A 17,348-nucleotide genomic window follows, 5' to 3' on the forward strand; every position below is an offset into this window, starting at 1 on the left:
AGTGTCAGAAAGTTATACAAATTTGTAAATTACTTCTATACAAAAATCTCAAGTCTTCCAGTCCTTAATGCTACATGTCCTACAGGAAGTGGTGTTCTCTTTCCAGTCTGACAAGGTGCTCTTTGCTGCCACCTTTGTCCATGACGGGAACTGACAGTAAATTACCAAAGAAAACCTCTCCTGCTCTAGGCAGTTCCTGACATGGACAGAGGTGGCAGCAGAGAGCACTGTGTCAGACTGGAAAGAAAACACCTGCAGCTGATAAGAACTGGAAGCCTGTAGATTTTTAAATAAAAGCAGATCACAAATCTGTACAACTTTCTAACAAAAAAACAAAAATTTGCCATAGTACCCCTTTAATTTTTTATCTCCACTGATCCATTTAGTGCCTCATTATGCTGGTCAAGCTTCTGCATTTCACTCTGAGCAGGTGGGCGGATCCTTAGTTACTTAACTCAGCACAGGGACGAGTATATCACCTCCCCTGCTGATTTCACATTATTTTTTGCTAACAACAGCACCCATTTAAATTTAGATTATAAGGTAGAAAAAAGTTAGAGAAAAAGAGGAGATCAGGAAAAGAATCAGAGATAAATTATATTAATTTTTAATTGAATATTTGTATTTTAGTATTATTATCTATTTTCCCCTTACATCCATTTTTATTGTATTTTATACTTTCACAGTATAACTATTTAATGGAGACCTTATCATTTCTGAATAACTGAACACTTTATACATCATTTCTGGTAGCTTTTATTGTAAACTGCCAATCAAAACATAACACATTATGTAGTCATAAAAACAGCTTGGCTTACAGCACACAGGCAGTTCAGGTTTTATGTACATTGAAGTTGATTGGTGAAGATAACAGGGATGCATCTTGATGGCTTTTCTTTAAAGTGGTATTCCAATCTGGAGTAGTTATGCCTGATCCACTGTATTCAGACCCCCATAATCTCCCCCTGTGATAAGGCATAACTACCGCGGAGGGGAATACCCCTTTAAGTGTCTCCAGATAGGCGCCATCATAGATGCCACTGTGGCACAATAATTCAACTCATTCCCAACTCTGATACCTTTATTGTGTGGATAAATATAATAGTGACTTAATGTAAATTGGAACACAAAAAAGTACAGTGAAACCCTTTTTGAGAAGACCATCCAAAATTGTATTGAAAGTGGTCTTCTATGGGGGTCTTCTCAAAGAAAATTACCACAATGATGGTCTTCTCAAAGAGGCGGTCTTTTAGGGTGGTTTTTATTGGTTATGCTTTATTATTAGAAAAACATGGCCCCTTTCTTCAAGAGACAGCACCTCTCTTGTCTCCAGTTTGCGAGCAGGTTTTGCAACTCAGTTCCATTGAAGTGAATGGAGCTTAATTGAAAAATACGCCTGAACTGGAAAGAAGAGTCGTGTTGTCTCTGGAAAAAAAGGAGCCATGTTTTTTTTTCTTAACACTGGATAACCTCTTTAAGTCTCACACATGCAATATGATAACTCCACCAATCATAAATGTATTAGGATTTCCTACCTACTTGCTGCAGGCTGTTCTATTTTCTGTACTGCACCTACAAGGCCATGTCCCTTAAGATGTTAAAGATGTTCACAAGGCCACAAAGGAATTAATGCTATCACTTAGAGGAGGACATTGGACAAAACTAGTGGCGTCATAGTAGGTAGCAATATTCCTATCACAGTAATATTATACAAATGGAAATACAGTACAGGCTACATATGCCTTGTGTTTAACCCCCCATAGACAACGTCACCCCTTGGATATATATTGCTATGCTCTCACCAGTTACAATGTGATTTCTCTATAGCATGCATATGTTGGGCATCCAAAATTATTTATTATATTAATGAAAACATGGTAAAAACTACCCTTTTAAGGATAGAACGATAATAATTTGGAAAGTTTTGAAAATCCGTTTCTCTTTGTTTATTACATAAGCTGAAGGAGGAATAGTAAGAGCTTTAAGTACGAAAAAATAAATATAATCATTTCAAACAGAGCATAATACAGTGAACAGTGCTCAAACTAAATAAAATTATGTCATAGTAATACTTCTCATGTAACGTTAACGACATAAATGTATAATGGCATTCGAATGGATCTGTCATAGCCTGGATTGTTCTATGAATCAACCAAGCTCATGGATTAGGAGGTATTTACTATGGCCTGAATGCCTTATAATAATAATAAAAAAAAGGATGTACCCCCATCTCTGTTAACACCAAAGAGGATGTGTTTATTCCACCGTAATATTAACAGAGGGTCATTTATAAAGTACAAAAAAAATATCCATTTTGAATTCTATACATTTACACGGGCCATGGCAATGTTAAGAATTATTATATATATAGTCTAGGTTTGATGGGGACGTTTCAAGTTGTCGCACTGAGGAACTCTGTAATCCCATCTAGTCTGTACATTCACAAAATAATCTTTGAGTCTTCTTGGAAGTGTTTAGTGAACGTAGGACTGGAAGCTGTGTAGTACATACATCAGCGTTGTCAAGAAAGCGAAGATCTGGAAGAAAGCAGAAGTGATGTTAGTTTTTATGCATGGACTGTGTGAACAAAGTCAAAGATACAAAGTATCCGCTAGGTGTCGCTGAAATAAGAATACCATTATCACACTAATGATTGGAGTTGGGGGTGTATGCCGTTTTCTTGTGTCTGAAACTCTGGCGACTGAGAGGGTTCTCCACCCAAATTAGATTTTAAAAAACTCTGGCTTATAACCTAGACTGAGATGTAGACTGTAAGTAGCATAGCATATCCTGGTTGATGCCAAATGGACTCATTCTGAGCAAAGTGCCATGTTATATCGCTTAGGGAGCAGTTTGTCTATCACTTAGATCTTATGCTCCTCATCCCTCCGGAGTCAATCACCATTCGAAACTCCTGTTGGCTGTGGTCCCCATCAGCTCCGGTCCACGTCTTCGGTTCTTCTTCACTTCCGGGTTCCTCTGTAATGAATGGGAGAGAAAAGGCTACTGGTGCTCCTGCGCCGTGGCAGTCTTTCATTGGCTGGATCGCATCACATGGCTTCCAGCTTGCTCAGCCAATCAGGGCTGAACAGACTGGAAGCCATATCAAGCGTTCCAGCCAATGAAAAGGCTGGCGGTGCACACGTGCACCAGTAGCCTTTTCTATCCCATTCATTACAAAGGATAAAGCTGAAGAGGAGGAAGACCAGACCCACCCCCCTGCTTGTGGTGACATTGACACAAAATGACGCCGGGAGAAGAAGACGTGATCGACAGTGAATGTATAGTAACAGTGAAAGTATAGTTTTTTTGTCACTTCCAGGGGGAAGGAAGAGGAGGTACAGCTCTGGACAGCTGATTTACACACAATACAAAGTTCTCTTTTAACTTTCAAACTCTCAAAGCATACTTACTGTAGCTGCAGCGTTCAAGTGATAATATACAATAGTGCAATGCCGGAGAGCTGGGTAGACTGGTGGTATAGCATCATCACAGTATATTGTAGCGCTCGCTTGCAAGACAGCGGCACTGAGATAGAAAATTGCAGCAATTCCATTGTAAATAACATCCTATGAGAAAATGAAGAAGTACAATATGAGTACTGAGGATTAGAGATGATCAAACATCTCATGATCAAACATCTCACACAAGGAGAGACCCGCCTGCTAAATGACATCCGTTATTTTAGACTTAAACGGAGCTGAAATAACGTTGTGTGAACATAGCCTAAATAGTGTAAAGAATAACAAGGAGTTCTGGAAGTGATTATATGACCCCTACAGAGCCCTGATCATTATCTAGTTTGAGATCACATGGAGAGACAGAAGGACCTTAGCAGCCGACATCCATAGAAGAACTGTGGTTAGTTCTCAAGGATGTGTGGAAAAATCTCCCTGCTGAGTTCCTTCAAAAGCTGTGTCCAGTGTATCCAGAAAAAGTGATGCTGTTTATTTTACATTTTTTTAATTGATAAAAAATAAACTATTTACACTTCTATTTTTGAACGCATTCTTACTTTGGGACATGTTTCCACACCTGCTTTAAACCTTTGCACAGTATTGTATATCATTGGTTACTCAGGGTTGTCCTCCATACTGATTCTAGCCAACCGGCAGTAATATACTTTATAAGGACCAGTAGGTTACTATGTTTACATACTTTACAAATAAGAGAAAAATGTAAGTTATTCAGCCAAGCAACTGATAGACTACTATAGTACATCCGAAACAGAGAAAGAATATTCTTACCACTAATCTCCAAGTACCGCAGTTGTTTCTGTGGAAACCGAACACGTAGACCATCAGGAGCAACAAAGTGAAGAAGAATGAAGACACAGAGACATACATGACCCATCCTTGGCTTATGTAATAATATACTCTAGTAGCAGCAACCAGGATCCACACCCATGCTCCAAATGCCTGCAAAAAAAAAATAATATGACTGAGCAACATATACAAGTCAGTGTTACATTGTACATGGTTGATGGCTTGTAGAATGAGCACAACAAAGGGTTCATACAAGTTATGACAACAACAAATATAAATCCAGTTGTGGTTGAACTTTACTCCTTAAAATGCAGCACTAGATGGGTAGGTTATGTCTAGACCGACCGAGGTCATACTCATTTCATGACCACAATAAAACCCATGACGTAAGCATAAAACTTTATCCCTCTATAAGAACTCTATAAGACTCTATAAGAATGAATTTATGTGCGTACTTTTGGGTGTAAGGACTAGGTTAGGTGTGACTATAAATGTTGTTGTGTTGAGTGTACATGGTATAGAACTACAAGCCTACAGCACTGCTCAGCCTATCTGTTGGCTTCTAGAATCTACCCTAAATAAAATAGAAGAAAAAGATGAGTGTTAAGTCATTAGTCAGCTTCCTTTCTAGACACAAGCAAATCAATATACTCTCATGTTTAATAGGCTTTCTGGAGATATTTAATCATTCAATCATTACTTAAAGGGGTTATCACATAAAAGATTCCACAATTATTGTGTGTATTTCAATGGTAAGTATAAAAATAAATGTCATATATAGTAATAGAGTAAAATTATTTTCCTGTTATGAGTTATTGTATGTTATTGTTAATAATAGCGCCCCCTGCTGGTCCTTGTTCTGCTGATTTCTGGGTGCATCTTCGGGTGGACCCCAAGTTGCACTGCTGTCCTTCTCAAAAGGCATAATGACACCTTTGTACATTTACTACCAGGGCAATAAATTCAAATTTGTCCACCTTTTATTGGTATTTATACACCAATAAAATTACATTTATACACCACCACATCAATGGACTATAGTATAGAATGGACATACAGACATACCCAAATGCCTATATGTTATCAGAGTTACCTCGGAATACATCTCAACTAAGAATAAATAATCCACTACACATTAAGGAATCTGTATTTAATCTTTAAATGTATGTAGGGATTTCAAACCTTTATTTTCTGCTACTGTTATCTATGCAATGCTCTTATGGTGAGATCTCAAGTTAAAGAAATCATAGTTTCAACCACTCATGCAAATGCTTTAAGGGGTTATCCAAGATTAAAAAAACAGCTAATTTCTTTCAACAAACAGCGACACACCGGTTCTCAAGTTGTGTGTGGTATTACAACAATGGAATAAAATTGAATAAAGCTGCAATGCCATACACAAAGATTCAAAGAATAGCGCTGTTTCTGGAAGTAAGCAGCTATGTGTTTCTGTTTTGTATTAAATTCTGGATAACCCCTTTAAATTATTTACATCCTGACCCTTTTACCTGAATGAAATGCCATGTTGGAGCACAAGGTGTAATGGTAGTATGACCATGAATAAGATCACCACAATGCTCATCTATACTGAGCAAGTATACTCATCTATACTACAGCAGCAAAAAAAAATAAAAAAAAAAATCATAAAAATAAAAGCTAAGCAGCTGAGAGCCTGCAACATTCCTGTACTGACAAAACATGAACAGATTTCTCTAAATGTTTATTCACTTTAAGAAAGCATTTAACAGAGCATTAATGCCTAAGGTAACAATGAGTGCCAGGAACTTTGGACAAAGAACATTAATGGACAGGGCTGTCCTACAGTACCAGTCATTGGGACCAATTAAGACAATGAGAGGCCTCTTCATTGTCCTAGTCTGCATGGATCATGGAGGTCAGACCCCAACTAATCAAGGACTGATGTCTTTCCTAATGATAGCACATAATGTTTATGCCGCTCTAGAGGAACATAGTTTGCAAAGAAAGGGGTACGTGTACCAGCCCTGCCAAGGATCTCCAAAGGACTCCACAAAATAGATGTTCAGAGACCCTTGGCAGGGATAGTGCAAGTTCTTTACCTACTGTGACAGGTCCAAATTGTGAGTGATGGACTTTTCACAGCACCATCGGCATTACACAAGGCCCTTCCTCTTGTCTATTTTTTCTCATTCGTTTCCCTCTATTATTGACCCACAACCCAAAGAGAAGCATTGTTTTTTTTTGGGGGGGGGGGGGAATAGCTCCTTTTTGTATACCGTATCAGCCCTTCAGATGTATATATGTACACATATGATTAGCTTTATTTGTTAAGATTAACACATCATCTTCTATCAGTATTATTTACTTATCAGCTGGTAAAAAGAACATTGTGGTGAACAGATCACTCACTCCCACACCACCCCGAGGATTGCTCTCTCAGGAATGCACAATGAATGCCAAAAAATACAATGATTTGGTTCCGGACAAATAGTTTTTGAAGACAAAGAGTCAATACCTTGGCTACATAACAATGGAGATCTCTACAATCCAACATCAATGTGACTTGAAAGCCAGTCTATGGGTACATTTTGCAATGCTGAATTTAGCACCAATGCATCATTGGATTAATTGGATCAAAAGTGTAAAGTATCCAGGCTACGTGAGTCACAGTGCCAGGAATGCAAAACAGCGCAGAGATTCTGATCAAATATGCGATCAAAATAACATGCGGCTTCAAAGTAATTAAATCCTATGCATTCGGCATACATGCATATCAATGACATTGGCATTGCAAGACTCCCTAAATAGTCAGTGACTAGGCCCACAAGTATGTACAACAAGCTCTATTGTAGACACAAAAATGTCCATACCCATCAAACACTGCCCTAACTGTATTCATTGATCCCTGCAAACCAAATATTTATTCCAAACATACCAAATGAAACAATACATGACCTGCCCAATCGGTTTGTTTTGGGGAGATAAACCAAGACTATAGAGCTGTCTGGCCCAATTCCCTTATCACCATGCACAACACATGAATGCTCAGCTGAAAATGTATGGAAGAAACTAGAGAGATACCCCGAAAATAAAACACACTTCTAAAATAAGACACCCCAAATACTCTACCCTCTAACCTAAAGTAAGGCATCCCCCAATAAATAAGGCACCCTTACTCTAAACTAGGGCACCCCCCAAAAGTAAGACCGCCCATTGCAATCCCCCGCCACCACCCAGTACTCACCTAATCCCCTCGTGGACCCCTGAAATCGGCACCGCAGGCAGCTTGGTCCATGGCCCCCACATCCTCTGCACGCCCCAACGCATGTTCCGTTGCATGACTGACCCACCACTGATGCGCTCTTGGTGAGTATTCCGGGGAGGTCCAGGGAGGACGCCTTATTTCTCTTGGAGAGAAATAAGACATCCCCTGAAAATAAGACATAGTGCCCGTTTTTTTTTGGGGGGGGGGGGATTTGAAGGCACCATCTTATTTTCGAGAAACATGGTAGCTGCTGAACAAAGATTTGTTCAAGTTATTGAAGGTGTATGTGCTTCTTGAGATTGTTTTTATTGGCACTGAGTAATGTTACTTTTCCGCTGCTGTGGACAACCAGTTTATAGTCACAGGACCTAGTCTTCAAAACAAATCTGTTTGACATTAGTTCATTGACAATAAATCAGTTTGTACTGATCTCTGCTGGATGCATTCCTTTAAATCAGTTCATTTTGGAATTAACCAAATGATCTGAGAAGAGCACATGGGGTGATGACACAGAGATGTTCTAATGGGTGGATAAAATACACGAAACAAGACTTGAGTCATTCTCATTACCACTGTCCAACCTGTTCTGTATAAATAGATGTGACATTGCTTTAGTATTTTACCTATTAACTTAATGACTGCAGAGTACGTGATAAAGTGCACTTAATTCCTTCCGTATATTGCATCTATCTAGTTATCATCCTCAATGACTTTACATTGCATGCTGGGAATGTCCTTCTAGCTAACAATGTAGAAATGGGCCTAATATAATGAGAATAATTTACAGTACATAACTGGTCATAGGCCTGTAGTGACAGGAAAGCTATGCAGCTGGAAGAGTTAGAGGCTACTAGTACTGCCCTAAGGGAACACAGCAGCGTCTTCAATACCGTAGAGGGTTGAAGGATTAATGATGATCATAGAGAGTAGTGTATAGACATGATAAAACCAGATTATGAAACACAAGAATGGATTGAAGACCAGCTTCAGTTGGCTTTTGTTGAATGCTTAGTTCAAGTCATAGCAAATGTTATCCACCAAGTCAATGTAGAAACATAGAATATTGTCGTCGGGAAAAGACCACCTGCTCCATCTAGTCTGCCCTTTTTAGTATTTCCTTTCTTATTATATTAGGATAGATATATGTTTATCCTAGGCATATTTAAATTCTGTTATTGTAGATGAACCTACCACAACTGCTGGAAGTTTGTTCCAAGCATCTACAACTCTTTCATTAATATTTTCTCACGTTGCTTCTGATCTTTCCCCCAACTAACCTCTCCCTGTATCCCCTTGTTCTTGAGTTTAGATTTTTCAAAAATGGTTTTGATCATGTTCCCTGTTTTCTCTTTTTTCTTCCAAACTACACAGATTCAAATCCTTAATGTCATCAACAGTAGATGTGAAATAAAGCAAGTTTGCTATTTACATTAATTATTAGTTGTTGTTTTTTTTTGGTTCTCATGGAAAACACAACACTTCCTGTGTTTAGTCTCTTATTTTTTAAAGAGTCTAAACACAGGAAGTCCTGTGTTTCCCGGTTTATCAATGCTCACAGAGAAGAAAGTCATGTGATTGATGCAAACTTGCTTTATATTATTACATGCCCTGCTCATTTAGATTTTGAGCGTTATAAAGACAGTTACACTTTAATGCATGGAAACAGCAAACAGAAAGATGGATAAACACATTGAGATTTCCAACTGGACTTAGGGGTAAAACATATTCCATTTCCATTGATGTTTGTCCATTGATGGTGGCACCATCAACACTAAAGGTGATAGTTTAATAGTGCAGGGTCTCTTTACATTATTCCAACATGACGTGCTTCTGTTCATCTACCCATTATGTAACTCATAACACACTTTCCAGGTTATCTTCTCAAAATGTTTTGGGTCAAAATATTGCATTGTGTATTTTTAAATGAATGTGGTTGTTGGTACAGTTATTATCTATACTAATATCCATTTCATTAGAAAATTCTATTACAATGTCCAGTGCATAGAAAAGTCTCAACTACTGTATAGTTCCAATTGATTTAGATATTAGTTATTCATTGATAAAGCTGGATGAGCTCCGTAACAACCTCTAGTACCATACTGGATGGCCAACTATGGCTGCATATATGTACAATAGTCCGTAAGAGGAGAAAAATTAAAGAGCTTATATTTACTGGTTTTAGTATTATATATTCCATAATAAAACAAGTGACCAATTTTGACTATATTCCAGATAATGTGATTTTATAGCTGAAATGTAATGTACTGATCTCACCAGCCTGCCAATAATCACTCCTTTAATTGCAGTAACACACCCATAATTGTAATGTGACTTATTCGTGCTCCTATTCCTGTCAAACTGGATGGAGATGATATTAAATTAACTGCTAAACAATTCACAAAATGACAAAAAAAACAAAAACAAAAAGAATGATAACCAAATGACCACAATATGCATAGAAAAATAAGTTTACTCAATTAGAATGCTAAGCTATACTACTGTGGGCAAGAGGTTTGCACAAATCAAAGTAAGGCTTATATAGAGGCCTTCTGCTTTCTATACCAAACTCTGGATCTCAGAAAGCATTGACATAGGGTACTGGCTACTACATGGCTCTGTTTAGACCTTATATTTCTTTACAAATAACACAAACACAAAAAAAAAAAGTAAAAAAAAAAAGTAGACTAGAACAGCATACTGTATGTTACAGCTTTCCTTTAGAGAAACTCATCTCTGATCAGAACAAAGTTTAAAACTGAGCCTATCACTAACAAAGTTACCAACATGTTAGACTTCCTGGCCAGTTCAGAAATTCTTATAGGCACCTTCTGTGACAATAATATAGATATACCAAACATAAACCAAAACTGTAAAGTTGATCGCCATTAGCAGTTCATAAATCTAAAGCAAAGCTATTTCTAGATCAGAGTCCTTTCCCTTGGGTGTGAGGCACAAGGTGTGTCGCAGAATTTCTTAACTAAGGTGTGCTCATCTAGTTAGGGAGCGTAAAGCATGGACTAGCCTGAATACATGAATACAAATAAATGTGAGCAGATCCATTATTTGTGGTCATTAACATATTTTCTTACTTTATATTGCGATATACAAGCTGCAACATTAGTTTATTATTAGGCCTTAACGTTCTTTATCTTTTACGATATGAGGCAATCTTCCATTTTTATGTTGTTATTGCTATTGGTATAGTGGTTTAAATAGATTTGGGGAACACTGTGACAATGTATTTTGTGAACTTGCTGTCCACTTCAGGGAACCTGTCCTCCTGACCTGTCCGTTTTAGTAAAAACAGGTATTCCCTATGAAACATCTTCTCTTATAGCTTTGTGTTGTGCTGTTCCTTTGTTAGTTATACCAGAAATAACTAGAATTCATAGCCAACTGGGTGTTACCGATTGGGGGAGTGTCCTTACACAGTCTTACACTATCCAATGAGAGCTCACCAACTGGTAACATCCAGTTATTTCTAGTAAGAAAAACAGAAACAGCACATTTTAGGTCTACAAGAAAATATATTCCAGAAATATTATTTCATGGGCATTACATATATTTGCAGACAGGGGCGTAACTAGACATGGCTGGGCCCCATAGCAAACATATCAATTGGGCCCCCCTTCATTCCTTCCTGACCGACTACTTAGCTGTCTAGTCCTACCTGCAACCGCTCATCAGGAGTGCTTGCAGTTAAAAGGGACATTTGCAAAACCTCGGATGCCTGCTTGGCCACCTAGTGCTGCAAATGATGACAGTTTAGGGGGCTCAGCATATTGCAAGAGCAGGCAATGGGGGGGCCCCCTGATGTGGTGGGCCCCATAGCAGCTGCTATGTCTGCTACAGTGGTAGTTACGCCCCTGTTTGCAGAGGTCAAAAGTGGTAACAGGTCCTCTCTAAGACCCTTCCAATCAATTAAATATTTTTTTTTTCATATACTCTGTTGCCATCAAGAACTACAGAAAAATGGCGCCACTGCCTGACATCTGAAGAAGATAGCAGCAATATTAGGCTGGGATTACACAAAGCATTTTGGGCCTACTCTCTATAATAAGGCCTACAAAACTGTGTGTGAACCCAGCCGTAGAGATTGCCCCAGTAGCTTGTTTGGGTACACATGAAGAAATCTGCAGAACCTAAAAAGTCCTGCAGTCAGCATGTAGCCAAGATTTGTCAATTTTTTATAGGACAAACACCTTCTCATGCTAGATGAATGAGGAGTTCACGAGGGAGTGAGGTATTGACAAACATATTACATGTCTGAACAGATTCATGAGTAGGAAGGTGTGGGACTGATATGGTGCACAAGAGTCCAGGATCCGTAGTCTATAATTCTTTCTCTATTCTGTTTTTAACTACATTGAGTTCCATTCAAAAGAAAAGCTTCTTTTTGTTTTCAGTACCTTTCAATGCAACATCACTTTTGTAGACCAGACCTTCCACACCTAAACATGTCTACAGTTACTTGTTATACTTCATTAGATAACAAAAGCATGACTAAAGTCAAAGATTATTCCACTAAGCTGTATTCAGCAATGAATTGTTGTCATTGTTGGTTCATAAAGTCTTCTTCTCACTTAGGTCACTTAACTACACCAATATAATGCAATGTGTCAAATTCCCCTAGCCTTGTGGGACTGGCACACCTTGAGTTCAGAGTACAGATATATACATACTGCTTACTGCATTATACCACTCGGAAAACCCAAGGCAAAGATTCTCAATACAAAGTAGAGAACAGAAGAAATGATAGTGTTAATAATAGAGATGAGCAAACCTCGAGTATGCTCGAGTCCATCCGAACCCGAACGTTCGGCATTTGATTAGCGGTGGCTGCTGAACTTGGATAAAGCCCTAAGGCTATGTGGAAATCATGGATATAGTCATTGGCTGCATCCATGTTTTCCAGACAACCTTAGAGCTTTATCCAAGTTCAGCAGCCCCAGCTAATCAAATGCCGAACGTTCGGGTTCGGATGGACTCGAACCCGGACCCGGTTCGCTCATCTCCAGTTATTAAACCATTGAATCAATATCTAGAAGCAGGTAAGAAAATTACATCCACATATGCACCATTTTTCTGGACTTTTTGACAAGGGCCAAAACATTGGACCACGGCCCAGAGAGATGGCAGACTCAAAGCTCCATTGATTCCAGTGAAAGCTTTACAACGTAAAAGGTGGCCTTGAGGTCAATGGTAGCCAGGTTTTTAAAGGTGACACTGCCTGGTTCCTTCCAAAGAAATTGTAGTGGATTCCTTGTGGAAAAACCATACAGTTATCTGTGTGAACATGTCCTAAGCCTATGCTAATTTTGGTCAGGATTTTTAGCTAGGACCAGAAGTGCAACCGTCATAGGAAACCTTTAGATTACTGAAAGATTTTCACCTTTTTTTTGTAAATTGGATGTATTCCTGGTTCTGGCTAAAAATATAAAATAATATATGGATCAAAGAAAAAGAAGGAGGTCTGCTACACCTGTTCCATAGAAATGGAAACCACCCTTATCGAGTGCACTACTGTCCCGGCGCTAACGGGATAAAAATAGAAATCAAATATGTAACAGTGTAGTAGGCTCTCAAGAAATGGGTGAAATAATATTATAAATGTAGCTGTAATGATTTCAACAAATATTTAATACTGCAATTCATAAACGACAATAATCTAGAAGCATAGAAAAATAAAAATACAATGAAATAAAGATACACGTATATATCTGATAAAACGTCCACATGGACAATAAAAATATCCAATAAATGGTGGAAATGTATATATATAAATAAATAAATAATAATAAATAATAAATATTTATATATATACATTTCCACCATTTATTGGATATTTTTATTGTCCATGTGGACGTTTTATCAGATATATACGTGTATCTTTATTTCATTGTATTTTTATTTTTCTATGCTTCTAGATTATTGTCGTTTATGAATTGCAGTATTAAATATTTGTTGAAATCATTACAGCTACATTTATAATATTATTTCACCCATTTCTTGAGAGCCTACTACACTGTTACATAAAATAATATATGATGTGTGAACCCAGCCTTAAGAGATAATATCATTAGGTGAGCAACCTTATTAAATTTATCATAGCTAACCTCTTATTAGATGAAACTCCAATAATATCAGGTTGATATATATCACAATAAAAACATTAACATAGTTTTCCTTATGAGACATATCCTGGTCCAGTAAGCAGTCATTTTATTGTGATGCATTTAAGTAGATATATAGTGAGCAATGGCTTCTTGATGATTTGAAATTGTGGGTTTCAATGGGGTTCATAGTTACTATAAATTGATGATGAGAGTGATCTGGGCTTCTAGTAATTACAGAGTTGTCTAGTGTAGAAAAACCATGTTTAATTAGGAAATTCTGAATAAAGGCTACCACAGTCAGAATCCTCATTTGATGGCCAGACTGGTAACATAGTAACATAGTTAGTAAGGTTGAAAGAAGACAAGAGTTCAACCTAGGGAAACCCTACTATGTCAATCCAAGGGAGGGCAAAAACCCCTATAAGGCAGATGACAATTGCCCCATCACAGGGAGAAATTCCTAAGTGGTGAGTGGCTAAAAAGAGAGGGGAAGACCTGTCCTGGTTTGAATGGGAACAGTGTAATGTGTCATTTCCCCATAAGGACATTTCATGATCAGCTTATTGTCCAAGGATCCTTCTGAGTACCACTTGTCCCAGAAAGACAATCCCTGTTAAAATCATGCTCCACTAACCAATCAAAATAGTCACAAAGTATATTTATTTGGATTGATAAAATACATTTGAGGAGCGCACAGTGTTCTACATCATGAATGGTCAGTTCATCCATTTTGGCTTGCGTTTCTATAGATTTTATGGTTATGTTTCCTTTCATTTATTTGCTATTATTATATAGGTATTTATACCTATATATTAATTATTAATTTATATTATTATAGGTATTTTGGATATCTCTGGATTTTATAGCCATGATTTCTATGAAAACACACACACGCACACGCACACAGGTATAGATCTTTGTCTATTTCAGTCGTGTAGTATAAATTCTACTCCTTATCAGCTTGTCAGCCTACCAGACTATTATTGGATCTAGAATACCTTTTCATTACTTTGATAAAATATTAAGTCAGGTGACAAATATACCATTTATGATGTCATAGGTGATGATGCCATGGTTGGACTGGACCAATGATGCTGCTTAACCATCCACCCAGGATAATAATTTATCCTAGTTAAGACTTTATAAACTCAGTTACCATTCCATTGACATATTTAAATACCAGATACTTTTAGGACTTACTCACCATAAAAAAAACTCACTCTATGTTACAATATATTAAATCACAGTCAACTAATCCTTATCAACTTAAGCATCTCCTAAACCAGTATGGGCCAGTAATACATAGATTTTGAGTAAGTAATTTAGAACTTTAGAAAGCCTGCCTATATAAATACAGAAAGCAGACTGTATGATGCATGGTGTTTAGAGCTATAATAAAGCTCTTCTAGCCATATATGAGCACCCACTAGTCTAATACATACACAACTCTAACACAAAGAATGGCTAATAACAATTCTTGGCACAGTGTTAAGACTGGCTAACACCCTTGAAATGAAAAGACTATTGTGCAGTGATCTACCCAAGATTTTAAATACATTGCTTAGGTAAAGGTGTATAAATACACAATGGTATCTCTGAAGAAGAGCAGCTCTTTTAGAAGGCCTTCAGAGAACTAATGATCTTGGTGGAGCATACTGTTTTGCGAGGGGCTATTATTTTGCCTCTTCTTCAATAGCACAGCACGCACGGAAGGTAAGCAACCCTAGAAGTCAACACTCTCATCCACAAAGATGTGATTTCTAATGGACGAAGATTGGATGCATGAGGCACTTCAAGGTGATCTGTTCCATTGCGTCTGCAGAAGACATTTATAACTTAAAACTTCACAAGAAAAGGAATAATTTGTTTGAAAATCCATCTTTTATGGTGAAAGCACCAACTGGCCAGGTTTGTTCCAGACATTACATTTGTAGCCAATGGCCCTGTGATGGCTACATCTCCCACATCTGATGTTTAGTATTTTAAACATTAGATGAATCAATCCTCTGCTGTGATTGGGTGACAATGGTCCAATTCTAACCCTATCGATACATACACACTACCCCAAGGTTTTACTGTATAATATACCGATCATCTAAAGATGTTGATATGCTTTTAAGCAGGATAGCCAAAGTATAGAAAAGTAAAAATAAGCCAATATCATAGGAAAGCAAATGTTTTGTGGCAGTAGAGTTCAGGTTGACCAATGGTAATGAATTTAAAGGTACAATGTTCATACTTTCAATCTTGATTTCCACATGAAATCATAAGATATGTTGACTCCTCTCTCATATAGGACATTAAATTAAATCAGGGCAGCTTAATATACAAGGAATACCAAGCTGTTTGCTTTATGCTTGAAATAACTTGCCAATAATGAGTCATTTCTGTTTAGTTAATGCCGCCCATTGCCAAGAAAACAAGACTGGCTCTCAGAGGAAGAAATGAACCTAGCCGTGACTGAATCCGGTCAGAGAGAGTATACAGTGGTACATGTGGGTATCTCATATGTAACCAATCTGCTGAAGTCTTCAGCCAAAATTCTTCAATTTATATTGGTAATATAGGAATATATGTCGTCCACAATATATCCAGGCAATTTCTATAGAAAACTTGAGCCACTTGAGCGTTGAAAATACGTAACAAACTCCATTCACATAACTTCTTTTCCACATATACAGCTGCTTCAGGCAACAGGTGTCAGTTTCCGACAACTCCAGATTCCTTCTGGACCCCCATCTTCTTTATCCAGGGAAAGGGCACTTTATACCCTCCCAACCCATCGGACATCATCCAGAACACATTGGCTGAACAACTAAACTCTCATCATATATGTGTTGATGTCCTACTGTATATGTTTAATATATGTTTAGAGGACATCTAGGTTATACTGGACATGGACATATGACCTCTGTAAATATGTAAGAGTTTATTTCTTTAGTGAACATTTTTCTATATTTTGCCGTAATGTGTCCAACCAGTTTCTTAAAATCCACAAATCACTTTAAATAATATAAATATAGTAGCTATGTGGTGTAAAATGATATATGATGCATGTTCAGATACTGAAATTTATAATATATATTATTATTATTGTTACTATTATTATATTTTATTTTAATTATTATAATGATATCTGAGCATAAGTATAATTTTGGGCTATTATATATATTTTGGGCTAGCTAGGTTTTAAGTGAAACATTAAGCTCAGACTTGTTAAGACTTGCCGAGAATTCAGTTCTTCCTAAGAATTTGGAAGAAATATTAAGTCATAGTAATGCTAAAAATAAGTAACTTACCAGTTCAGGGACCATAAATGCATATGGAAGTACTCTGAAAACCCCAAGTCCATAGGGAATATCCGGCACCTCACAGCTGGAAGGCATCTGAAGTCCTGTTGCCATTTTTGCCCCTTAGTTCACTGTGCTATGTACAGAGGTGTCTGCTGTGTCTCTCACCTGGCAATCTGTACACCAAACATATCAATCAGTTAGGTTTAAGATGTTATACTGCACAGGGACACACCTACACCGACGTACTAGATTGAAAAACCAGTTTTGTTTCTCTCAGACCCATTGAGATAACAAGAGCAAGGTGATCTGTGGTTAATCTGTCAGGAAAGGAATGATGACAAAATGTGCAATTAAATGACGATTTCTCAAGTGCCTCTTGAACGGTGCAAATATTTAAGGAATGATTCTGACGATCCAGCGAGGCAGTAGT

The 17,348-nt window shown here is 37.6% G+C and overlaps 1 protein-coding gene across 1 annotated transcript; it reads right to left on the reverse strand.

Annotated features, from left to right (window-relative positions):
- Window positions 1–740: 740 nt before the first annotated feature.
- On the reverse strand, window positions 741–17,114 carry LOC138774335 (MAL-like protein). The gene is made up of 4 exons (XM_069955091.1): window positions 16,925–17,114; window positions 4,248–4,418; window positions 3,414–3,569; window positions 741–2,537 (listed from the first exon to the last, which is right to left on the reverse strand). The coding sequence occupies exons 1-4, from the start codon at window positions 17,027–17,029 to the stop codon at window positions 2,475–2,477; spliced, it is 495 nt and encodes a 164-aa protein (XP_069811192.1). The 5' UTR covers window positions 17,030–17,114; the 3' UTR covers window positions 741–2,474.
- Window positions 17,115–17,348: the final 234 nt, after the last annotated feature.

Source organism: Dendropsophus ebraccatus, chromosome 15, assembly GCF_027789765.1.
Source record: "Dendropsophus ebraccatus isolate aDenEbr1 chromosome 15, aDenEbr1.pat, whole genome shotgun sequence".
NCBI lineage: Eukaryota > Metazoa > Chordata > Amphibia > Anura > Hylidae > Dendropsophus > Dendropsophus ebraccatus.